This window comes from Perca fluviatilis, chromosome 22 (assembly GCF_010015445.1).
Source record: "Perca fluviatilis chromosome 22, GENO_Pfluv_1.0, whole genome shotgun sequence".
Classification (NCBI taxonomy): domain Eukaryota; kingdom Metazoa; phylum Chordata; class Actinopteri; order Perciformes; family Percidae; genus Perca; species Perca fluviatilis.
In genome coordinates this window covers 6741412-6766898 of record NC_053133.1, presented here as the reverse complement: position 1 = coordinate 6766898, position 25487 = coordinate 6741412, and the positions used below count along the sequence as shown (strand labels likewise).

The window sequence follows — 25487 nt, the reverse complement described above, 5'->3', positions numbered from 1 at the left end:
CAGGACTGGCATCCTGCACCCAGTCATTTGAGGCAGCAGGGCTGAAAATATCAGACCTCGCTGTGCAGCTGCAAGCGGAAAATGGACGAAATCTCTTAATGGGTGGCCCAGCGCGTTCTGTGAGGCTGCTAGCTGGTTAGATTCTTCTAACCAGTAAACTGTTTGGGGTACTGTTATGAACTATAAGCCTGTAAGGCTAGCCAGGATAGCGATTAGTCCAGTTGTGATGGGAGCTAATATAGCTTTAGGGCAGGGGTCTTGAATGTTTTTTTAAACATTATTTTATCTCTCAGTTCTTTAATTTCTTATACTGCACTGTCAATTTTATTCTTGTCTTTTATCTAGTGGTATTTTTGAACAGATAACGGACATATTTCTGAGAATTTCTCCAACGCGGGTGTGACATAGATTAGAACTCAAAAAACACGGGTGTGACAATACATTATCCATACAAGGACCACGTCTGTGAACTGGTCAGATTTAGTCTGTGAACTAGGCCAATAAGAAAGACAACGTCTGTGAACTTGTCAGATATTTCTGTGAACTTATCAAGAGACAGATTTAGGATTTAGCAAGGTTTACCGAGATTAGACTAAGCTTTGTAGCGACGGCTACATCGTAGTGAAAATTAGAACTACTGCAATTTTGTAATAGGTAATATTCTTTTTTTTATAATTTTTATCTGCTCTTTAATGTTTTAATTTGTTTTTTAATCATTTTCTAACTGTTCTTTAATGTTTTATGTAAAGCACTTTGAATTGCCCCGTTAGTGAAATGTGCTATACAAATAAAGCTGCCTTGCCTTGCCTTGCCTAAACCAAGGAGCCCTTAACTGAAAGAGAGACCGAGCAGGGACCCCCTACTACATACATTGTATAAAATTAAGTTGCATATTAAACTGGGCCTACAGTAACGTGTAGGGCGGCCTAAAGCCTTTATACATACCTTGTTTGCATATAATACTAAGCTATTAAAATAATAATTGTTGTTTTAATTTTAAACACACTGTACATGTGGCACAGTGAATCCTTAGGATGAACTGTATCTGTGGGTGGCTACCTTAGTACGTTACCTATAGGCTAATAGGCCTATCAGTGGGGATTTTTATTTGCCAATAATATACAGTACGACAAAAAATATGGTGTTTTCTTTAAATCAAACCATGTAAACCTATTCTTGTACAACCTCTAAATTAAAAACAATTAGAAAAACAATTATGAACCTGAAAATGATGTATGAGGTCTTTAATACTGTCTTATTTCTCTCGTCTCCCATAGGTGTTCAGTTGAGTGGAGATCTGACTGGGAAGGCCATAACATATGTTATAACCATTCAGTGAGCCCTTGTGTACTGCACAGAATCATATATTCATGTGTTTCCTCTAATGTGTCACCTACCTGCAAACTCTAACCCAAAAAAAAAAAAAAAAAGTGTTTAATCATGTCCATATTCTGGCAAATGACTCCGAAGACAGACTTTTCAATCAGAGATGGAATGCTCACACTGCCATTGTGCCAAATGGGTTGAACCTGTACATTTCACTCTGACTCACTCACGTTGGTGAATGGAGGCCAGGCTAATGAAATCAAGTCCACTGCTCACAGGAGCCATAAAACGTCGGCTTTTGTACCAGAGCTAATTATTCATCAGGGCTGTACTAAAGATTAGTGCGGATATATATGAAGAAGCAAATCCCTAAATGGCTCTTTTATTGTTCCCCTACAACCCCCCCACCCCACATTTTAGATATGGCACAGGCAGGCACCCTTGTGAAATGACTCTTGTTCCTGTGTTATCCTGAAAACACGAAAGGCTAGTTAGAGCTGCCTCAGATAGAGATGCCTGGCACCATTTGAACATTTGTGTTATCAGCAAGACAGAGAATTAGCAAGGCTGGGATGGGAATAAAGCCACTCAATCCTCTGTCTCCCCCTCTCTCTAGGAACAGAAAATAATAATGTGCAGGAACTGTGCGCTTATCTTGTGCTATTGTGTCACAAAAACTTTTCAAAAGAGGGACATCTCAACAGACTGTGCATAAAGCATGTCAACCTCCGGAATTGACAGTGCTGCTTACGTTCCTAGTAGGGCGACACAATGATTTATTTCTGAAAACAAGCAGATTCTAAACACAGTGCATTGAAATGACTTCACAACTGCTACGGTGAAGAATGCCGTTAATGCTGATGCATGGGAAGTCGGACTCAAAATTGATGCTGAATATAGTGATTAAGTCTGCAAAAACCTTTAATCAGCGCACTTGTTTGTAAACCCAGCTGTGCAATCATAAAGGCATTACAGTAAGGTGAGCTTGAGGAGCAATGGGTGGCTCTCTCTGAGCTGCTCACCAGCTCTGATGCCCCCTACAGGGCAGAAAGCATCCTAACCACAGAGACCTGCAGCTGGAAACCTCCAGTTATTGCACTCAATTGAGCTAAAACAGCAGAGAACTCAAGCAGCGGTGTGTGTGCCAGGCTTAACCCTTAAGAACCGGTGACTGCCGTTAGGGGAACTTTTAGCCTGGATTCTGTTTAACTTTCAGTTCCTCTTATTACTGCAGTTGCACAATGACAGAAAAATACGAATGGACGTTTTGCGCTCGCCGCTGTCAGTGTCAGGGAGCTGTCTAGTTTTATAATCAGTTGTATCTAATAGAAGAAAAAAAATACTGTTGCATTTTCCTGGAAATTACCTAAGGGATTTCAAATGAGGGGTATGTGAATGCACTATAAACTAGAGGGGCGTTAGTAATTCAAAGTTTTTGGGACTCTTGCCCATAAGACAGGACATGAGCAGTGGACGTAGCATCCGTGACATCACCCCCATTGGTTTGTGGACTGCCGTTTTGAAGCCTCGAGTTTGGCGAAAGTTGCCGGTTTTCAACCTGAAGGGAGTCATCCAGTTGAAACGCTTGACTCACAGTGAGAGGGTCAAAGTTTAGGATTAAAACACGGACAAGATTGATAGAATGCAGGTTTAAGGCACTTCCGCATTGGCTTCACTTTTCAGACCCGGAAGCTTCATCCATTAGTTTTACAGTCTATGCTCCTGTCTCCACTGTTGTCCTGTGTGTGTTTTTTTTTTTTTTTCAGATCTCCAGAATCCTTCCCTGTCACCTCTGATGCTCATTCAACACTTCATCCGTGCCAAGTCCAACATATGTTTTCATTTGATTGCTATAAACCCAGTTTTCATTGTTAATAATACCAATCAGAGGGACTTCTAGTTTTTGTTTGTTTGCTTTTAGTCACTTGGCACCCCTGGTTGGTGTCACGTCTCCCACCTATAATGACGAGATCACAGTCAACATGACATAAGCTGTGCATTTTTGGTACAGGCGGAAGTGTGACACAGACGGACAGACTGTCCATACACCGACGGAGAACAGCTTCTTTGTTCACAGACACAACAGTGTGCACTCACTGACTCCCCTGGGCCCCTATAGGCTCCCAGGAAACAGGGCCTCAGCCCATAGTGTACCTCAATGATATTCCGATGATATTTCTATATAGGAGCATGTATGGAGCTCAATAGTGCCAATGTCACTTTAATAATCTTCCAATATTTAATAATACTTAACTGTGATGTTCGTGTTGCACCCTTTTAAAATGTAGGCTATAATAGAAGTATTAGTACTATACTACTAAGTACTATAGTTTCTCATAAGGACAGAAAAATATTGAAAGATTTTTTGTGAGTGATCCAAAATCCAAATGAAAAAATGGATCTAATTCAAGATGGCTTACAAGCTCAAAGACGTCATTGGGTTAGTGTCAAAAGTGACTCTGATGCTTCCAATGAAGGCTACAGGCTGATAGAGAGAGAGAGAGAGAGAGAGAGAGAGAGAGAGAGAGAGAGAGAGAGAGAGAGAGAGAGGCAGCTGGGTGAAATCTGCATGGGTGAAATCTGCATCTCGATTGCAGACCTCCTCCACACACTGACTGCAACACGCACACACGCACGCCAACAATCACACGCGCCCGCGTATTTTACGTGTGAGAAATCACGTGTATTCATCCCTCGTAAAGGGGCGTGTAGGGCTGGCAGGGACTCAAACCCTCTGCATTTGGATCAGTGGAGGAACCGAGAGCGGTGGCGCACGGAGAGACGGACAGGGAGTAAAACTTATATTAGATCAACCAGGACTTTTCTATTATTCTTTCCATCCCTTTGACATTTTCGGGACTGTCTATTTGCCACTCACACTGGCCGGATTTCACTTGTGAAAGCGCTGACTGAAAGGGAGCGAAACAAGGAGCGAGACGCTGAGAGATCAGCGGGGAGAAGACTTGTCTGTACGCGGAGAGGAGAGCGAGTCTCCGGGCATCGGCTGTGCGTCTTTGCGCCGTGGGGAACCGAGGACCGATTTTGACTGCGCTGTGGTTCTCCCCCGACGTACAAAAACGGCTTTTTTGGGGAGGGGGGGGGATAACTTGACTTGCTTTTTGTGGGGCTCTGGAGAAGATCTGGTGTCATTGTAACAGAAACGGAGGGAGTCTATCGGATCGTACACTCTGCTCCACGCATGTTGGAAGTGGAGAGAGGAGGGCTGGATGCCTGCGGGTTTGCGAGTCCTCAAGACGCAGGTGAATGCAGCTGCTTTTATTTGCCTTATCCATAGGACTGAAAGAAGTATCGCTGCGTTAAAGTGCACAGAAACGAGCATAGCTTTTTTTCCCACAATTGTTTCCATCATTTCACATACAATTTTATCAATGTGGCTCGATCTGATCCCGCTATTGTTTTTGCAGTCCCTTATTTTGTGGGTTTCAAATATACAGATAACAATAATGTAAAGAAAACTATCTTTTCATGTAGGCTGTTGCCCCGCATTGTGTTTGTGGAGGGTTTTGCAGTACAGGACTGTGTGATTGAGGTTTGCTGAATACAAGCCTGCTCTGTTCCTTTTTGTGCCGAGTGACCCAGTAAGGGCAGCCTTGAGTAAATGACTCGAGGCTACGTTAATTTACGCTTTAATTGATTTCCCCTACATTTCAGAGTGCCAGTTTAATGGTGTCACTGTTGTGGGGCAGACAATCGGTGCATCTGGATGGCTACTGGTGCATTAAAGGAAACCCACAAGGTCTAACAGGGAAAGAAGAAAAAAAAACACTTTCTATTATTTAGCTCCTGTCCAAACAAAACGGGGCCTCTTATAAGCACTGCGGTGCAGATATGCTTTTATCAGAGCTGGGGAAACAGTGTTTTGAGAGACGGACGAATTGGGGGACACAAAAGGGAACTTCTGTAGATTAGGCAGTCCAGTGTGTCATATAAAAAGAACCGGTCCCGGATAGATGCCGGAGAGGACATCCCGAGGAAACACCCCTACAGTATGCTCTATAATCCAGATTTGTAATTGTTACAATTCATGATGTTTTATAGTAGCATATTTTCGCCAAATATCATATTTGGTTATGGGAACCCAAATAATGTTTTAAAATGTTCCTGGGGGAGTCATGTTCTGTTAGGCTACTACCTATCCCATTAATGTCTAGCTCATTTTTGTAAAAGAAGAGAGGGAGGGAGGGGGAGGGGAATAGAGAATGAGTGAGTAAAAAAGAGAGAGAGGAAGAAAGAGAGAGAGAGAGTCATGTCACTTAACGGACTGCTGGTACACTGTGACTCAGTGTGCAGCTCCGCTTACATATAAAGACACGGAGCTTTTTTTCCCCACATAGGTTGGCTATTTGTAATCAAGCCAATCATCAACCTCTCCGAGTGCCCACGCTGAGCCTATAGAAGCAAAGTGGTCACAATTTGGGGTGTAGGGGTGTATCCATGTCTCTATAGTATTGTTGCATCAGTAACAGCGCGTTTAGACAGATCGGGAAATGCCCAGAGCGCACGGCCGCAGCACGCATTCCTAACCTGCTCACATCTCCGTATTTTATCTTCTCACTCCACAGCCAAGGATTACATCCTGCCCGGGCATCGTTTGACGGAGTAACAGCGCAAAAAAAGAAGAAAGGAGTGGGTCATTTCTTCATATATCTTGGCTTTCTTTTGGAGAGGGAATGGCACGGTCGGCGCTGGAGAGAGGAGTGCAGCCGGCACAGGCGAGAGGAAACAGGAGCTGAATGGCAGGATGCACGCGACCTGAGCCCGCTCTCAGATCAGTTCCAACTTCGCTAAAAGAGACACTTCTGCTTTATTTGTCGAGTTAAGAGGAGAGAAGAATACTTGCCAAAAAAAAAAGAAAAGAAAAAGAAAACCTGTTGGAGGAGATTAAATTCGGAGTTTTTTTTGTATACGTAATTTTATTTTTTGGTTGAGAAAACAAGGATGCATTGTGGATTAGTCTTTATCCTGTTCATGGGAATCCTTTTGGTGGCCAAGGCTCTCAAAAACGGTAAGTGTGACATCTGATATCTATAGAAAGAAAGCCTTTATGTACTCTGCAAAGCTACTAATCCCAATATTTTTCTAAAAGATTAGCCCTGCTCTGATCTCCGCTGATCTTTAGGCAAACTCGCAAGGCGCTCACCTGCCCACTCCGCCTACACCCTCTTATTATATTTCAACAGAGACTTTAACATCATTGCTCAATAGTGACTTTATACAGTAGATGCTGTCAAAGCCGTCATCAAATGTGTTTCCTTCTTTGTTTTATATAACTTTTGATATTCCTGTCGTGAACTCTATGATATTGAGTAGGTTTTTTTTTGTTACCATGGTACGGTATCATAATCATAATACCATTTCAATTCCTACATTTTATACAACTTTATACCATTTTGTATTTAGGCTACGTAATAAGAGTCTTTTGTGAGACTTGTAACCTATAATAGGCTCTTTTTAGAACATGTTTTAATCCCTTCTTGTGGTGACAGCTTTCGGTTAAGAAGGTCTGTGTTTTGGTAAAGTTCAAAAAGTCCCCCCAAATCCTCGGCTTACACAACTTCCACCCGTGTTCTATTCTTACAGTATCGGTTACAGTTTCGTTTCTCCTTTGCGCTTTTTATTCATTTTTATTTCAATTTCATTAATTTCCAAGAGGCGTGTGTAGATTAGAGCAGCAGACGGTGGAAGCTTTTTTTTTGTGATAAAAGGATGAAAACGCGCGCAAATGAAGATAAATGTGAGCAGCGGGCCTCTGATAAAAACAAAGGGTAATTCCTTTGAATGATGACACTCATACTGTAGTTTAAAGGAACACACTGGAGATGCCTGTGACTTTTGGCTTCGGCAAAAGAAAAACTTTTTTTTTTTCCTGAAGCTTCTCCATTCACACTTTTTATTTGGATCGCTTATACATCTATTACCAAAGCTGCTCCTTTTCTTATTTCAATGTGAGGAACTACTCCTTCATCCCAATGCGCCACAGACTTTATACTAGACTATTAGACCCAATATTAATAATAACAGTATATAGAGCCAATATATATATATATATATTCCAATATATATATAATATATATATTCCAATTAAAGTCTGTAAAAGATAGATAGATAGATAGATAGATAGATAGATAGATAGATAGATAGATAGATAGATGTGTATTTTGGACCCTGACTTCAATCCATAGGAGGAACAAACTTTATCTGAAGGCACACAATAACTGGTGTAGTCCAACTATTCTATCGCTGTGTAGCTATAGACAAATGTAAATAATGGCATAATCAGAAATCTGAATTATGAGGGTTTTTTTTGTTTCCATCCTTAAGGAACTCTTTTTATTAATTTTTTTTCCTCCCCTCTGCAGATAAATGTGGAGGCAACATCAGGATCTCAACCGCCAACTACCTCACCTCGCCCGGATACCCCATGTCTTATCCCTCTTCTCAGAGATGTGTGTGGGTGATATCTGCGCCTGGCCCCCACCAGCGGATTCTCATCAACTTCAATCCGCATTTCGATCTGGAGGACCGGGAGTGCAAGTAAGTACGCCGCCGCAATCTTGTCTATGAAAAACAGATGTGCTTTTGGTCCCCCCCCAAAAAAACTCTATTCTATTCAATCAGATTTTGTCCCCGGGCCACAATTTGATCTTAAGTTAGTCCGGAATAAAGATGGATATTGAGAAACCTCTTTGGAAATGATTTATGCTTTCATCCTGCGAAAAAAAAAAAAAAATGAATGAAAAAACAGTATTAGTGAAATTAAACTGTCTGGAAAGGTTTTTTAAAGTACCAATTTGGCCCCCAGACCTCACTTTGGGAGCCACTACACACTGACAGGCTGTGTAGAAGCTGTTCACACAAACACAAACACAAACACAAACACAAACACAAACACACACACACACACACACACACACACCATTACATTCCTATTTTATGGCATGTCTGTGTGTTCCTTACATATGTTTGTGTAGCGCTCATGTGTGTGACGCTCATTCCCCCCTTTCCCTCATGCATATTGCACATGAAACTGCGCCATCTAGTGTCTGCAGGGCCACTGAAACTGTGTCAATGCAATCCTGCTCTGGCACTACACATGGCAGCAGGAATGTCCCATCCCTGCTACTTGGTTTTGGCATGTCCTCGCTTCTCCTTCTTGTGGAATGAAGTCACCGGGGTATAATATTGATTTGAGTTGCTGTACTTTTGCAGAAGGCATTGAGACAGAGCTGTGGGTCCAAAAGCTCACCAGAGGCCATTAACTGTGGTTACTTAAAAAAAAAAAAAAAGGTCCAAATTAATGAGCCATTAACTTTCATATTTCCCCTTAAAATACCATTACTCTCCAAACATCCATGAACGGATTCCATAAAAAACAAACAATCCTTAGCTTATTTTAATAAGCTAGTGACTCTTTGTTACTGTCAGAGTTGGAAAACAAGGAAAATGATTTGACTATTTTCTAGGGATGCACCGAATCCAGAGTTTTGGGGTTCGGCCGAATACCGAATCCACTGGTTAAGATTCTGCCGAATACCGAATCCTACTCCCATCCTCAGTCCATTAACACAGTAAACACAGTAATGAAGTAAACACATGGTTAACACCAGTTTTTAGCTGTGACTGTCCTTCCTTTGCTGTACCGTAGATTCCTTCATGCACAACTCGTATTCTTTCGGATGTTTCATACGCAAACGTTTTAACAGCGGCGATGGTGTGTATTGTTTAGGGTCCTCGCCACCACGAGACAAATCGGCATTGCAAATTGAACATGTAGCTGGACTTGAATGGCCTTCTTTTGACTGAAAGTACTGCCAAACAACACTTTTTCTGCTCACGAGTTCCATTTTCACTTTCTCACAGCCTACTGCATTGAACGCTCCACCTACGTAAACACCGTCCCGTAATCAATGGCGGCGCCATTCCGTCGACCAGCGTAGCGCGCGTAGTGCAAGCGTAGGGTTCGGTTCGGTGGAACAAAATTCTAAGGTTCGGCAGAAACCGAACCCCCTTCAAAAAGCCCAATATTCGGCCAAAGCCGAATCCTGGATTCGGTGCATCCCTAGTTTTTTCACCTAGATTTCATCTGAAAACTAGGTGGATTTACCCTTTTAAGGTAAATCTTTCAGTGACAGTTAGTCACTGATCCTTATTTGACTTGTAAGCTGCGAGCTGTCGCATCCAACATAAGGCTAAGCGGCTAACCTGTTGTCAGATAGATAGTTTAAGCCGATGGAACAGGAGACAGACAGTAATGTGATGAGCCTGTGTCAGTGCGGGTGCCCTGAGGTGAGCCTTGCCTGGGCCGACTGCCTCACTCTGATTGCTTGTGTGCGTGTGTGTGCGTGTGTGCGTGCGTGTGTGCATGCGTGTGTGGTTTCGGTGCGTGTGTCGGTGCCTCTGCCCTGCTCTGTCTCAGCTGTTTGTTTACGCTGCAGGGCTCGGGAGAGTACAGGGCTTTGCTGGATCCTGTTACTGTATCCCCGCTCCACCCAAAACCTGGACCCTATGCTTCTTTTGTGCTCCCTCAATGCCCCCCCACCCCCCCCTGCACATATGTCTGCAGGGTTTGCTCTTTTAATCCCGGATTTCAATCCCACTTTAACCTTTCTTTACTGCCGTCTGAGATTTATGGCAGGCCGAATGCTGCTGTCTTTTAAAAGCTGGATGCTCCTTGACACTTCTTTTGGGTCCGATTTCAGCACCAGAGGGACTATTAAACTGTCCAAGATCCTCAGTTAGAAAGAGTGAGCGAGGAAGGGACAGGAGGAGGAGGAGGGGGTTAGCAGTAACAATGCTTGTGCTAATCAAATTAGTCAGGAATGAATTTCCTGTTTCTAAACACATGCAGTAAAAAGAATTTAGTCCCTGCAGGCTCACAGAAGGCTGCTTTTTTTCCAAGTTGAAAGGAGGGCGGGCTTTGAGTTTAGTGATCCATCCATGTATCATTTACAAAATGAGCTCTGTGCATTCATTTAGCAGCCTGTTGATTGCCAGTTAGTTGTTCATAAATGTGTTGGCAGATGAAGTTCGCGCAGAGCATGTGTTTGCATCTGTAAGCGTCTCCCTCCCTCTCTTTCTCCCCTCCTCGCTGTTTTTTTTCTTCTTCTTTTGCCTTTACCCTATTTGCTTATTCATTACTTATTTGGAGCAGACAAAAAACCCATGTTATGTTAGAAGGTTTTAAACCACTTTTCTAGAGCAAACGCTAACAAATGACACCGGCTGACGGTCTCCGATTCATGTGGCCACGCACCGGAAACCGGTGTGACCTGACTTATAGCTTTTTTTTTCTTCTTCTTCTTCTTCTTCTTCTTTTTTTTTACCGTTTCATTTTAAATGTTTTTAATGGACTGGGTTTCATGGGACTTTAGTTCCACTTCACAATGGATTCCAACTTGTGTGGCTTCACAAAGAAAAGCCATGAAGTGAAATCCATTTTTCCTTTTTTCCTTCTTAATTTTTAAATGATGGCTCTATGTAACATGAGAGTGAGTTATTGTGCTAATCGCTGACACGGCGTATCATAGGTAACTCGATTATGGGATGGGGGGAATAGTGACTTATGTATTTGTAGACAGTAGTTGGGTGTGATTTGTGTTGGACACGTCAGACTCCCTGTCGCAGCGCCACTCACCAAATCAGCCCTTACATAATGGAAACTGATAAGAGACAGAAAAGCTTCCTTATCTGATGGACTGGCAGAGTGGGCGGAGGTGGTGGGGGCCGCGATGCATGCTTCAGTGCACTGCCTTGCAATCTAATTAGTGGGCAAATGGAACACATATGCTCCACATGTTCCCCAACATGGCTGTTATCAGCAAACCAAACAAGAAGCACTCAAAGTGGTGCTCGTAAAAAGAAAAACAGCCTTTACTGAGTGGAGTCTGGCGGGGGAGGGGGGGGTGGTGTTGTTGCACGTGTGCGCTACCCTTGACAGGTTTGTTTGGGGAAGCGCGGAGGCCTGTATCCTGAGAGCCGGAGGAGGAAAACACTTCATCACAGAGATAAGGAGACTAAGTGAGCCCTGCGATTCTGAATGCAGAACGTGTTTACCTTTCACGCACTGTTGTAGACTTTCACAGAGTGGAGTTTTGGGGGCCGCCCTCGCCTCTCTCACAGCTAATGAAGTTTGAGGCGAAGGCGCAGCCTGCATCAAGGCAAATATTTGAAGTCAATTTCGCTCTGAAAATCAGCGGAATGAGAAAGCTATAAGCTCGAGTGAAAAAACTGAAGCGAATAGATATGCTTTTGCTCCGCTCCCCCCCTGCACATGCACTCTCTGTTTTCTCTGCGATCTGATAAGGGCTGTCAGGCCCGTCTGACTCTCGCTGCTCTGCCAATCGAAGGAAAAATGGAGGTTTTAGTGGATTTGAATCTAAACGAGTGACAGACAGGTCTCACATAATGCAGATTGAAGGGCAATTTATCTCGTTTCTAAGACAGACTGTGGTTCTTACTGTTCAAGTAAGATATTTCTTTTTTAGAAATCTGAAAAAGTTTCCAGTTTGGAATGTAACTAAACTTTCATCCTGAGCTGCAGGCTGTTCTCTCCATCTCCTGCTGACTCCAAGAGGAGAACCAACTTTCTATTGAAACGATGCACCCCCTGACAACATTATGAATCATTGATGGCATCGGATATGCTGACCAGACGTAAAAAAAACTTCTTCAGCACACTGCAATCCCCTTGCAGTCAGTCAATCAGTCAGTCAAGTCAAGGCTGCACTGTTTTTCTTTTGGAGGGGTTAGAAACAGAGGGAGAGAGACACTGTCTCCTCTTTCTTAGCACTCCCTCATTTCTTTGCTTTTCTCTCTGTCTCTGTCTCTGTCTCTCTGGATGGTATTTTTCTGGAACTCAACAGAAATTCCAGTGTGACAGTCTGTGCAGGCGGGTGCATCTGTGCAGTTCAGATGAGATGTATGGTAGGGTGGTACTAGGCAGCGGAGATATTTGAGGAATGCCTTCTCAAGCAGCTCTTTGTGGGGGAGATCGACGGGAAAGTCAGTGAAAGCCTCCCAACTCTCCACGCTTCAAAAGTCTGCGAGAGCCCCCCTGCCTTCAGGTACCTGTAACTCAAAGCTTGGAAAAGCACTTTTACCCCTTTACTTTTTAATTGTAGTCCTCTCCTCTTTTTTTTTCGGTCCCTCTGCCCCTTCCACTGCGATCTCCCGCTGAGCTGCCCCTGTGGAACTGCTTGGCCTGCTGGGAAGGCAAACATTCTCTGCTGTGTACCCTCTACAATAGACTTCCTGCCCCTCCTGACATTCCTGACCAGTCTTGGACTCCAGGGATGACTAACAGGAGCTTGGGAAGGGGAGAGGTGTGGGTGGGGGTGGGGAGTGTGGTAATACCCTGCCCTGGATCTATAGTTGGCTCCCTCTTTGTCATGTGGAATCCCACTTACTCCACTCATACGGTCATAGTGCTCAACAAAGAGTGCCACCTGTTTTAAGGAAGTGAGAGTGGCGGACAGAATGGGCTTTGGAAAAAAAAAAAAAGATCTTCCTGGCCACTTTCCCTAATTCCCCTGTTATCCTGCCACCTGAATAGCATGTAGCAGCTCCGCGGTAAAGAGCAGCGGAGCTTCACAGCCAGGGAGTGGGGAGCGCTAGCTCCTTGCTGGATCTTTAAACAGCTCCTTCTCCCCCCCCCTTCCCCACTCCTCTCTCACTCCTCTCTGCAAGGCAACCATGGGCAAATAAGGAGAAGTGGGCTGTGTGACCGTTTATCAGCCGTTGTCATGGAGGAAAATAAATAAAGCAGGAACGCGACGGCAGCCTTTTCTTAACCGGCCTGGGGCGGCGGAGGCTTTTAAAGTGCTTTGACCTGCGGGGATTTGGAGTGACATGGATTGCGGAAGATACTTATGGCCTGTTATCCCGACATTTATTTCTGTTGTCGGTGTGTGCCTCTTTTCCGTAGTGCGTGTCAGGGAAGAATCTGTCCTGGTGTAGTTCAAAGCGGCGTCGCAACGTAAGCGCAGCGAAATAAAGAGCGCATAAGGCGACGCCGCTGCTTTTAGCGATTTAAAGGTTTGACAAAAGCAGATGAAATGATGCAGCTGGTATTTTCCACAGCAGTAAGACTCCCAACAGTTCATAACAATGGAAATCAAATTACACCTGAAATTACATTGAAACAGTGTACTTTGAAAAGACTAGCTTGTCAGCAGCATATCAAAGAGCAATTCACTTTGGATATGTCTTGTCTGCACTTTACGGCAATTATACCAAACCTTATTTTGTCAGCATGGTAACACTTCTAGACAAAAGCGTTCTGCATCTTTCAATTTGTGTTTGTAAAATGTAACCGTTGATGACGTGAGTTGAGCCATTTAAAGCAAATGAAAGCTGCTGATAGATGTGAAGTGTTCACCTTGCTAATTAACCACAGGGCAGCAGACAGAGATGTGGCACCTTCACTCTCTTTCCTCTTCTTCATCTCTTTTAAACAGAAAGGGTTACTCCCTGGCTAATGAGCAGGATTACTGTGAGTGTGGGAGTGACCTTGAGGTTGAGGTCTCTCTTTTTTTTTTTTTTTTTTTTCTCTCGCCGGTGAAGTGTTTCACCTTGGCCGCGGCTTGGAAGGGCAGCCTGATTGAAAAGCTTTCTGGCCGTGGCATCTGCCATCCTCCCCGCTGCTCTGTCACCGCTTTGATTCATGCGCAACCTGACCACAACCGGGAGGCGAGCCACTCTGCCTCGCAGCGGGAGGGAGGTCCACTTCACAGGCAGAGAGGAGTGAGAACAGGAGGAACGAGGGGAGGGAGAGAAAGAGAGAGAGACCGACGAGACGAGGCCGATGCTCATAAATAACCTGCCGGATTGTAAGCCTTGGTCACATTTCAGCGCAAAAGCACAAAAGCATCATGCAGCCTCACGTGTCTATCTGTGTTGGTTTTCATCTCGATGTGGGAGTTAGCGGCTCGTGTTGGCCAGGGACTGAGTGTCACTAAGCTGTTTCTGGCACATGGCTGGTGAATTATTTTTGTTTTCTTTTTTTTGTCCGTCCTTTTTCTTTCCAGGTCCAAACCGATGCGAGCTTCCCTATATGGAAGTTTCTTGTGGAATGGAGCCGCGGCCCACACAGCTTAGAGATGTCAGTCGTGTGCTCTTACTTTTTATCCAAAACAGATTGCTAGAAAAGGAGCCGTATGGACGGTCTCAAGATTGGAGGACAAGATCTGGTAGTCTCAGCTCGCTATCTGGACACACTATCTATCTATCTATCTATCTATCTATCTATCTATCTATCTATCTATCTATCTATCTATCTATCTATCTATCTATCTATCTACCGACCTACCTATCTATGTATCACCTCTATTGACTGTAAGAAAATTCATTGTCATTTTCCTTCCAGCATCGATGAAAATGCATTAAACACTGAGGCTATGATTCAATTATGCGTTTCTGTTTCCAAAAGGACAGTTGGCAATAAGTACCGTCTCCCCCTCTCTCGGCCTTATATAACATAATTAGCAACAGGTTTTCGTCTCTCGCCTTTTGGGCTTTCCATCAAATGCTCATTTCTCAGTTCATGAGGCTGCATGGAAAACAACAAGAAGGGATAAGGAGGGTAAATCAATAAAGAATAATTTGAGTTCACGATACGTGGGTGGCAGAGCGTTAGTCGGGAGAGGATAACTTTGAAACAGTACCTCCCAATGTCTTACTTACGCTCCCGTCCCAGGGGAGAAAGGAAGAAGGAGAGGCTGTTTAGTTGAATTGAAGAGGGAGTTCTGGACACTTTAACATAGCGTGTCCAGGCTTGTCAGACATGTTTCGTTCAGTGGTCTAACCTTGAATAGGGCTCATGAGTTTGATTGATGTTGCCGTGGTCCTATGTTGCCCTTACGCCACAGTGCTTTCAGATCCACATGGGTGTGGGGGCAGGTGGAAGTGGGGTGCTCAGCGACCACAGGGTTCTTTATTCAACAAATCAAGCAAATCCCCGGAGAGGCTCTTGGTAAAGCAAAGTTTGTTTGCAGTGGGTAAGAGGGTAGGTAGGTAGGAAGTTAAGCCAAGGACCCTCCTGTCTCGGCCCCAAATCCCCGGGGTCATTTTCGGTCAATGTGTTTCGGTCGGCTCGCTGGTGTTGTTTTTTTTTTCACCACTCAACCGGACGGGATTCGAGGCAAGCAGGCAGTGATTGATGGGGCGGTACCCCACTGCTCTCTGATTGAGTTAGAGCCACTCACAATCCCTCGCTTTGTTTGCTCTTTGCTTGATCTTTCCTCACTAAATTGGCAACATTAGTTGTGGTCTTTCTTTTTCATAAGTGCTACCACTTTATTTATTTTTTCTCACGGCTTTATTTATTTTGTTAGATGGCAGTAATTGGAAAGAAGAGGACAGCAATTCAGCCTCACAGCAACCTTCTGTGGCATTATCACAGTGGGGTAGTGCTGAAAGTGTTATTAGTAGCCTGTAGCCCCGGTGCCTGTCAAGCCGTTCTAGGCTGGCCCCTGCCGACACAGGGATAAGTGACAAGAAGGCCCATCTCTTCCATGCATACTTACACAATTTCCCAGAGGATTTCACCAGAAAGCAGAGGGGAATGAGCCTACTGGGCAGACGGCATCCAACTTGGCAGGAAAGTTTGATTGTTGGGCCTGTCAATGGAAGAGTCACCTTGCCCTTCAAAATGCTGGCAAGGGCTGGCTGGCCATCAGCACTTAGATTGGCTCTGTAATGCCAAGCATTCCGCCTGTGTGCCCAGCACCATGGAATAGATACACTGTTTGGCATGTGGCCCCAACAGCATGGCCTGTTCGGCTTCCAAAGTGCTGCATCATTGGAAAATCTGAGTTCTTTGCATGCAGTGAGAACAATACAGCCATCGGAATAAAATGAAGGATGTGGTTTTAAACCGTAGATATTGTGTCCAAGAGCTAATCAACGTTCAAAAAGGAAACTGACCAAATCTGGCAACAACTGATCAACTCGCAAATATGTGCCTATTGTAAAAACACTCCCCTTATTTATTTTGATCACCATCCTTTTTCCTCTTCCTGTTAAGAACTAGAAATAGCTTGTCTTGTCTTAAGGTTATTGTGTGGTTGAAGGCCAGGTAGCTGCTTGCACTTATTGTATACACTCAGGCGGACAATCCCAGTCCTCCACAACATTCTCAGGGCCTGTTCACAGTCTCCGCTGCTCCCAGCCAAGTGACTGCGTGTCCAGCCGGATGACCGGGTCACGGAGCACCCAGCCCAGACTGCTCTCTGACCCCCTCAATCCCCCGCCACCTCCGCAGACTGCAGGGAGGACAAAGAACAGAAAGACGAGGGAGAATGCTAGGGGGGACGGATGGGGCGTTTAATTGAATAATTCCCAGTGCAGTTATTACTACCATTGCCCTCGAGCTTCCTAGCTGTTGCTGAGCCATGTAAAACAATCTTGAGAGAGAGAGAGAGAGAGAGAGAGAGAGAGTGAGGAGAGAGAGAGAGAGAGAGAGAGAGAGTGAGAGAGAGCGAGAGAGAGAGAGCAAGAGAGAGCATGCTTTACGCTTCTGAATCTCTTGCTGGATTCATGTTGGCCCCTGTTTGCCAACTACCTTTATCAGCTATTTGCACTACTTCTCTCTTTTGTTTCAGTTCCGTCGCTCTATCAACCGCTCAACTTACATGCCTTCACTCTCTGTCTCTATCTCCCTCGTCACTCAGTTTCCTTTAAACCCAGCAACACCACCATCTCAGCCACGCCACACTCTTTCCCCCTTCCTGCCCATTGTGGAGATGAGAAAGAGAGTTTTTGAACAGCACCCAAAGGCTTTAACTCTAGTTGACCTCAGCCTCAACTCCCCTCCTCCCTTCCCTATCCTTCCATCCTCTACTCTTCTCCTCAGCTCTTCTTTGCCTTCTTTGAAAGCGGCGTGCTCCTCGCACACACAGCTCATTACCCAGCGGGGAGCACCGCTAGCTTCTCACAGCATCAGAAACAGATATATGATTGCCTATGTATATGCTGCTCCATTTTGGGGAGTGCATATTGTCGCTGTTTTTTCTCCTCAGCCCGTAAAATGCGAGGTTATGTAGCGTTCACTCGGCTAATGTTAGTCCCATGTTAAGTTCAGTGGGTCACTAGCTTGAAGTTGTGGACAATTATTTCCGTGTTTCCTTATGTTTCTTCTTGTCACATGGTTGCAGCATGCCGGGCCTCAATCATGTACATCCTACACATGTAATCATTGAGCAGGATATCCAGTTATAGTTTAAAAGCCCCCCTTGTTATGATTTACTCAAAATAAATGGGATACTGTTCATGGACTCTTTTGATTAGGGTCATGATCCTGGGCCATTTTGGACTCCAGCTTAAAGGCCTGTAATTCATCGAGATATGTTACACATTCATATGTTATGAACTAAGCTGAGGAATATGGGTCTTTGAGTCTTCATAGAGACAGAGCGCATCACATCACACTCTGAAAGCCACGTCCAAAACAACTCTCCGCTCTCCATTGACTGGTATTGCGTGAAGGTGCCTCCTGGTCAATTTCGTGTGCTAGCAAACAACAGAAAAATGCCTAAAAGCTGCTGTGTGGCGATATTCACTACCAACAGGATAAATAACCCATGACTTAAGTTTTTATTAGCTGCTGACCCGAAAAAGAAGACAAAGGTGGATTCAGACGTGAGGAATCAGCAGGGAGAATGGGAAGACTGTAAGCTAATGTTATGTCCAACGATAACTTTGCAGCAAGCATTTAGTTGCCAAGTCAAATATCCAAATGTTAGTTTTATGTTAGTTTTAGTCTATATCCTTGACGTTCTACTTCCGGGATTGCTCCAGTGACACAGGAAATTCCGCAGGATGCATGTATTTTCCGTTTCCTTCCACTTCCCTTTCCATGTTGGAATTTTAAACTCCGGTGGATTTCTGAGGACTATGGTTAACTGCTCCTCAGATCTCTGCAGGGTAAATCCAGACAGCTAGCTAGACTATCTGTCCAATCTGAGTTTTCTCTCGCACGACTGTTTTGCAGCGACTAGGTGCAGAGTTTAGCTCCGCCCATGACGATTGTGATTGGTTTAAAGAAATGCCAATAAACCAGAGCACGTTTTTCTCCCATCCCGGAATGCTGTGTGGACTAGCCAGACCCTCCTCCGCTTCGCAACGTGTGGATGGTCTGGCAAAGCAAGACTAGTTTTAGGCTGTAAGTTAAGCTAACACACGTAATGTGGGACATATCGTTAGCTTAGTGTCAGGATCCCAAAGTATCTCCCATTCTCTCTGCTGGACTCCCATCCGGTAGGGGCGGGACTTAAATGCACTCTATGTCTATTATAAGAATGAAGCAACCGTATACTTCGTTATTCCCTGCAGGGTGTGCCTGTATCTAAGCCACTGAGTCCTATAGGTGCCCTGTGGAGCGAGTGGGCGACTAGAGCAGGGTGGTGACAGTGGTTTAAAAAAGACAGCTCACATGTTGGCCCTGCTGTGCCACATTGGCCCCTTTGTTATTTTTACCCTTGACTTCTCATTGTTGTAACGACGGCATATCATCTGAGCTGTGCCACAGACCCCTGTGGAGGACTCTCTCTTCGTTCACCTCTGCCTGCCTCTCTCTCCTGTGTAATCAGAGATCCTCTCAAATGTCAAGGTGGGACAAATGGGAGCCATTCCCTCCTGTAATGGCCCCAGAAATGGGCTGCACTGCTTCTCTTTCCCTCCCCCTCTGTCTCTCTTCCCTCTTTGAGGAAACACGCAGGACTTTTCATCCTCTCTATCTTATTGGCTTGCTTTCTTTCTTTGTATTTCTCTGACTTTAATGCCAATTTCCTGCTTTTCTCTTTTGGCCCCTTGTAAATCAAATCACAGAGTTTCTGGCTTTCTTTTGTTCACATGTTAAACAGTTTCGGGATAGGGTGATATAACTGACATATTGCATAATATTGCCCATTCAAAATGACTCTATAATAAGGCCATAACTACACGGCTTTACTATGAAGTGTTTCTTAGAAATGTACCCAAAGGGATTCATTTGCTAAAGCATACATCCACGCGTGAATATTTATATCTGCCCACTAAGATGCATACAGAGCGCTGCTGTATGCTAAGCAATTTCATTTCGAAGCTCACTTAGCAGGAAAAAATCTTTTAAATGCGTGTTTCCATTTTGCCATGGGCAGTTCTCTAATTAATTCAAACTTACTCATTCTCGCTGTATTCGTGATAACAAGATGTGTGATGGGGACAAAAAGATGTGGTTTGATGGATATTCTCAATCCTGCTCACAACTGCAGCTATTTACACAGCTTTGATATAGTCTTGAACTCTACACATCAGCACTGTATTACGTTATTATTATTACTAAAATGGTTGCTTGTAATTTTGTAGTGCATTGATACAGTAGATGCCGTATTGATTTTCATTAAAATATATATATATATATATATATATATATATATATATATCTTATTAAATATTTAATTTTTCACATTTTATTTGGAATATTTAAAAAGAAATACAGTTGAAATCGTATGGAAATATTCAATAATGTCTAGATGAAAATCAGGTTTTACAAATGCCCTTTGCAGTGCAACAACCATTTATTCTTTAATTATTCAATTTTAGGGATAATCAGCTGCATATTTTATTCACATTTTTCTCTTGACTTTCTATTAGTGGAAGCTCAGTAAGAAGACCATCTTCATTGTAAAATGTGGTGAACATTGTCCTCTTGGAGCAGGAATCACAATAATTTTCGGATGCATCACAACCAAAATTTTTTTCTTATAAACCAATAAGCCCCTTTACCAAATATAGGTATTTTGATTAATAATCACTTTGAATATTTTAGCTTCAAGTCCGCAGGCCACATAAGAAAAAGACCTATGTAACAGCGAGCATATTGACTGCGTCTTTTGTTTAAACTACTTCACATTTCTATAATCACGTTATCGTGACCTATTTGTCATGCTTTGCAATTTTAATGAGGGGAAGAAGGTCAAAGTGTGCACAACAGGAAAACTGAACATATGAACAGCTCTGCTTTGGCCCTGTAGGCATGTCAGTCGCCCATGGGAATAGAAAGAAAGTCAGTGGAACATACTTCAGCATCGCCAGGGTTCAAAGTGTAATAGGTCTTACATGTGAGGTGAGCACGGGGGGGATTTAGACGGCCTGCTAACAGTGGGAGCTTTTGTGGTCAGTTTTATTTCCCCTGCTTGTTTTCAGCCCCCTCCCAACCCCTTATCCGTGAGCCGGCCGTGTTGCGGAGCAGAGCAGGCTCACACTGCTGAGCAGGCTGAGCTTCCCCCCCTGGGGAAGAATTCTCCCTGTCAGTCTGTGCTCATATCTCCAAATAAAGGATTATTGTTCATGTTGCAAAGGGGCGGGGGGGATGCAATAATTGAGTCTAAATAGCCAAATTCATTAATTTGATTGTTGGCGACAGCAGATCTCTCGACAGTGTAATTAGGAAAGCTAATGGATGGAGGCACGCTAAATCCATCAATGCTAATGATAATTGCTGTTCAGGAAAGCGAACATGCTTTACCAAAGTGTGGCCGCGGCCGCCACAAAAAAATAAAATCAGCCACGGCATCTAAAAATATGAGCGAGCTGAGTCAGTGTAACCGTGTGGGGGTGACACCCAAAGAGGCCAGTCGGATGGGGTGCAGCTGGACCGTCTGGGCAGGGGGAATATCCGTCTTTTCATCTGTCTTTTTTATCTTCCATCCATCCATGTGGCAGCGTGGTAGCGAGCGAAGCAATCATGCCCTTCTCCCCTCGCCGACAAGGAACCACTTCTAAACCCATCATCTCTGATTGGTCGGTGGTTTGTCCCGCTGGGTGGGTTGCCACGTTCTGAGGCCCTCAACTCCTGCAATAATTTTTATTGCGGATTCAGAAGTGGAGACACATCAGTGGAGAGGATGATAGCTGAAAAGTAAATCTGCTGATTTTTTTTTTTCCAGCTTCATGGTCCAAGCTTCTGTTTTAACGATGAGGTCTTGACCTGTAATGAAAATGGTAACGTTGGCAAGTCAATTAGGGTTAATGTTTTCAGCTGAGAGCATTAAGATGTAGACCCGGTGTACTGGCCTGGTTTTTTTTCGTACTTCCTATTCTGTCCAAGTGAGCTGATGCGGGGGTCGTTACAGGAAAGAGGGAACCTGTTATTCTAGTGCGGGTTAATGAATGTCACATGCACGAGGGAGGCCGTATTGGAGCGAAAGCAAAGAAAGAGAGACCATTTTATTTCAGCGAGGTATGTCCCCTCCAGGCTTGGAAAAAAGTAAGTCGGGGATCAGCCTGTCTTGTGCCCCCCTTGTACAAACGTTAATGATGTTTTTCCGGAGCCCCAAGTGACAGTTTGTTAGCCCAGACTAGTTAACACAAGGTCTCCGGAGTTCTCCGACAGCTGACAACAAAGTCCTTTTTCCTGCTAAGTCCCCTGAGCCTCACAGAGCTGTCCCAAGTCTGCTGTTTGGGCCTCTCCACTTGGGTTACCCAGATATGTTTTGACATGTCGTAGGTGCCATGTTTCCGTGTGATAGCAAGATGTACTGTGACAACCACGGAAAGAAAAATGCCAGAGAAAAGCGCAGGGCGTTTGTTCTACACGCGGCTGAACCAAAGGGAGCAATAGCAAAGAAAAACGCTCTTGTTCTGGGGGTTCCACAGCATACTGGAGCTTATAAATGGTCTGATTAAGAAATCTAACCAATTGTACGAGGCTTATACAGTCTGTCATAGCGTTATTCCATTGCCTCAGATTGTATTGCTTTTATAGAACCATATCAAGTAGACATTTATAGAGGGAGGACGGATTGTTTCCATGGGAAAGCTCCAGGCAATATAACTGTTATATTGTTAGGCCGGTGGTTTGTCGCCTTCTCTTTGGCTTTGCAAGGAGGGCTAATGTTCTCGTTTGACACTAGCGGATTGCTTTCTCTCTGTGCCTGAAGAAAGCAGGCAGGCTAATACATTTGAGTCGGTGAAGCGAAGGTCGTTGAGAATTACATTCACTCCTCCCGACCCCCTCACCCACCTACCACTCTCTTTTTTTCCTTTAATTTCCCCACTGGATTGGCAAACCATTTTCACTATTAGCACTGTGGTAGGCAGCTCACTCTGTGTGTGTAATCGTCTGTGTGTGTTGTGGCAGGCCCACCCAGACCCAAAGCAGACTAGACAGATAAATAGGTGCGTGGCTTGACTGGATTGTACCGTCACGAGGAAGAAGAATAACAACAACAACAACAACAGGAGTGATACAACATGAAAAAATCACCACACAGGCCCCCTAAGAAGAGGAATTTAAGTTTAAATTGGAAGGTCAGGAGGACCCCAAAAAACTGTGGGACCATTCGGGCTTAAAATGTCGGCCATGTTCTTCTTTTATGATCCTAAATAGAGGTTGTTAACTGTCCTCTATCTTCCCCATGGACTCTCAACCCTAGAAGCAAGTCCCCACCGATGTTTAGAGCAATGGATTAGAGCTACGTTTAACACAGCTGGCAACAGGAGAGCCTTTCGGAGCCGTCAAAGTGCCCCGCCAAGCGTTTAGCCATAATGTCTTCCAGATGATAAGGGCCTGGATGGATCTGTGTTAGTAGAGCAGAGCGCGTGGGCCCACTGGCGCAGAACCGCTGGAGTTCTGGATGACACACCAGTCGTTTAGGCACAAATAGAGACATTTTTGGAGAAGGAGGTGCTCTTTCTGTCTCTACTAGCACATAGGGCACAGCGAGGATCCCCAGGGCGTACTCTCTCTTCCATCTGCATCCTCTCTCCCGCTGTGCTGCCTTTACGAGGGCCATCCGAGCTGCTGATGATGCACCAGGGTACAAATGCAATAAACAGCTTTTCTGCAGGTGTGAGGAGTCGAGATAGAAACTAAAATAAGAGCAGTCCTCTTGTTTGGATGGTGAATGAGGAGTTTGTGAGGACAGGCAAAATGCAAACATTGGTTGGCAACGGTTCATGCGCACACACATAAAAACATGCTCTGCATAATGCTCTGCAAGTACACACACACACGCTTGCACATATGTCGTGCATATGCACACACAAGCTGCACACAAACACTTGCTCAGCTCCTTCAGCTGCTTACTTCAGCTTGCTCTTGTCTCCTTCTTCATCTCAACGATGCATCTCAGCATCAATTTTTTAGGCGTCTGGCAATGTTTAGCTTTTGGCAGTTGCTGGGTGGAGCGGGAGGGAGGTGGGGGGAGAGATAGCTGCAGAAACAGAGGCTCTGAGGTGAATTATAAGTCTGCTGATACAACAGAGCAGAGCCACGGAAAGATTGATGCTCTCTGTTGTGAGTAAGGAGAGGAGAGGAGAGGAGAAAAGGAGAGGAGAGGAGAGAAAAAAAAAGAAAAAAGAGGAGAGGAGAGGAGAGGAGATATTGCACAAACATTGGGGGGGAAATTGTATCACTTATTTTTTATTGCATCTTCTTGAAATATTCTTTTAATGTATGCTGATCAACGCTGTCCACTAAATTACAGGCAAAAAAACATGACTTCAACCCAAATTTAAAGTTCAATTGAAATTAAGAAAGTTCATATATATATATATATATATATATATGTGTGTGTGTGTGTATGTGTATATATATGCCCCTTTTTCAGTAACAAACAAACAAACAAAACTTTTGAAAAGACAATAATAACTTCCATTTTTACTGAAAAAAAAAGGATGAGTTTTGTAACTTTAAATTCTTTCTTCATAAATATTTGCCCTGGTGACTAAACTAGACAATGACATCGTTACTGCAGAAAGAAACATGATCTCTGCTTCAGGGGAGACCTTCAAACTAAATAGTAAGTAACTCCATGGCCATTTAGCTGCAAAGCGTGGGCAGGAATAACATTGTAAACACCAAATGAAACTAGTATTTTTGACTGTGCTGCAGCTGGTAAAGTAGCTGAAACAAAGGTACTTGTGTGAGCTGAGCTTGGCTGTTGCCACAGCTGGTGGCCCGGCGAGGAGAGAGGAAGAAGACCTGGTCTGAAATCACACACAACGGAGAAACGACGAGAGGCCAAACGGCTCCAGCAGGGGACTTAAAACAGAAATAAGAGGACTGAGCTCTTAAAGGATTTTTTTTATTTAAACAAAACGAAAAAAGTCATAAGAAACGCATAGTATAGTATGTCAAAAAAGTCATAGTATATAGTGTTTTGAAACAGGTCAAAAAAGCCATAGTATAGCATGTTGAAAAAAAGCAAACAAAAAAGTCATAGTATAGCATGTTGAAAAAAGTGAGGAAAAAAAAGCCATAGTATAGTAGGTCGAAAAAAGTCATAAAAGCCTAAACATGTAAGAAAAAGAAGCAGCAGCACTTGATCCATGTTGACATCTCCAGATCACCTCAGATCACTCCATCTGAGCAGAAGGACGAGTGAAGTCATCCATCCACCGCAACTCCTCAGGGGACCCAATTTCAAGAAGTGCCACAATCTGTCTAGCTCTACATTTAGTTACACTCTAGTCTCTGTCCTTCTCTCTCACTAGCTCCCTCCTGCTTCTTGCTTTTATATTTGGTGTATAAGAACCCATAGACTACCCTCCCTACCTCCTCCAAATCCCCTCTGGTAACTTCATTTCTGTATTACAAATATGTTTTATTTTGTTTTTAAATTTGAAGCAGGTGAAGGAAACCATTTTTGTGGAAAAGGTGTCAAAGGGTGCGTGTGGATACAAGTCAGGCCCCACCTGAGGGATTTAGCCCACCCTGAGCCATCATTCAAAGTGTAAATTGCCTTTTTGTGTGAAATCCTGTGCATTAAGTGAATTCAGGATCGCTAAGGAGACGTGATGTTTTGACAGTAATTTGGGAATCAAGCAGAACTATGAAAATCGGCCCTGTTGCCCAGAAGGCACATATTTTCTGAGGAAGGGAGGAGGAGACAGAAAGAGCGTGATGTGTGTGGCTGAATGTGTCCGCACACCTGCTTCACGTTACACTTAACATGCATCAAAATGGATTTCTTCATTCATTGTGTGTGAGTTGGATTTTTTTTCTTCTGGTTTCTGATGAAGATGGAGGACCGTTGCAGCAGGTCATCAGGGTTTGGGCAGGAATATTTTCAATAAGTGGCCCGCAGAGCTAAAACCTTGGCGGGAACGGGAGTTTTGGGCAATTAGGGACTTTGGAAACATGAACTGAAATCTGCTTT

General features: G+C 44.0%; 1 protein-coding gene across 2 annotated transcripts in view; it reads left to right on the top strand.

Moving 5' to 3' along the window:
• Positions 1-3942: 3942 nt before the first annotated feature.
• nrp1a (neuropilin 1a) overlaps positions 3943-25487 on the top strand; it is a 65709-nt gene continuing 44164 nt past the window's right edge. For both annotated transcript variants that reach the window (XM_039790235.1, XM_039790234.1), the window contains exons 1-3: positions 3943-4586; positions 5910-6352; positions 7707-7881. In XM_039790235.1, the coding sequence (XP_039646169.1) occupies positions 6286-6352; positions 7707-7881 (242 nt within the window). In that variant the 5' untranslated portion in view covers positions 3943-4586; positions 5910-6285. The remainder of the gene's footprint in view (positions 4587-5909; positions 6353-7706; positions 7882-25487) is intronic.